A 404-nucleotide genomic window follows, 5' to 3' on the forward strand; every position below is an offset into this window, starting at 1 on the left:
TAGTATATGGATCGGTGAGTTTACTGTATATATGACCCCGCAATACATTAACTGTATATATATATTTGATTTTACAACAAAGTACAAAGACGAATAAGCTAAAAGAGGTGCAGGGTTACAAGAGGTAGCAGAGCAGCAAAACACAATGTAGATACTCTTATTTATTCTTTACTTTATGGGCGGATGGTCACACACTGAATAAAAAAATAACCAAAAACCCTGTTCTGGATTTTAATAACTTAGAACCGCGACGTCGCTGCTCCTCGGTGACGCGAATCTGCTCAGTGGGCGAGGTGGGGATAGGGGATGGGGAGGAGCGAGGAACCGGCGCGGAATCCGAACTCATCGGCGACGAAGCGAACCTCGGCGATGGTGCCGTCGTCGAGGGGGAACCTATGGATGCG

At 46.3% G+C, this 404-nt stretch overlaps 1 protein-coding gene across 1 annotated transcript in view; it reads right to left on the minus strand.

Moving 5' to 3' along the window:
• Positions 1–263: 263 nt before the first annotated feature.
• Positions 264–404, minus strand: part of LOC119593298 (cuticle protein AM1199-like) — a 633-nt gene continuing 492 nt past the window's right edge. Inside the window, exon 2 of the mRNA XM_037942227.1 lies at positions 264–393. Coding sequence (XP_037798155.1) covers positions 282–393 — 112 coding nt within the window. The 3' untranslated portion in view covers positions 264–281. The remainder of the gene's footprint in view (positions 394–404) is intronic.

This window comes from Penaeus monodon, chromosome 32 (assembly GCF_015228065.2).
Source record: "Penaeus monodon isolate SGIC_2016 chromosome 32, NSTDA_Pmon_1, whole genome shotgun sequence".
NCBI classification, from domain to species: domain Eukaryota; kingdom Metazoa; phylum Arthropoda; class Malacostraca; order Decapoda; family Penaeidae; genus Penaeus; species Penaeus monodon.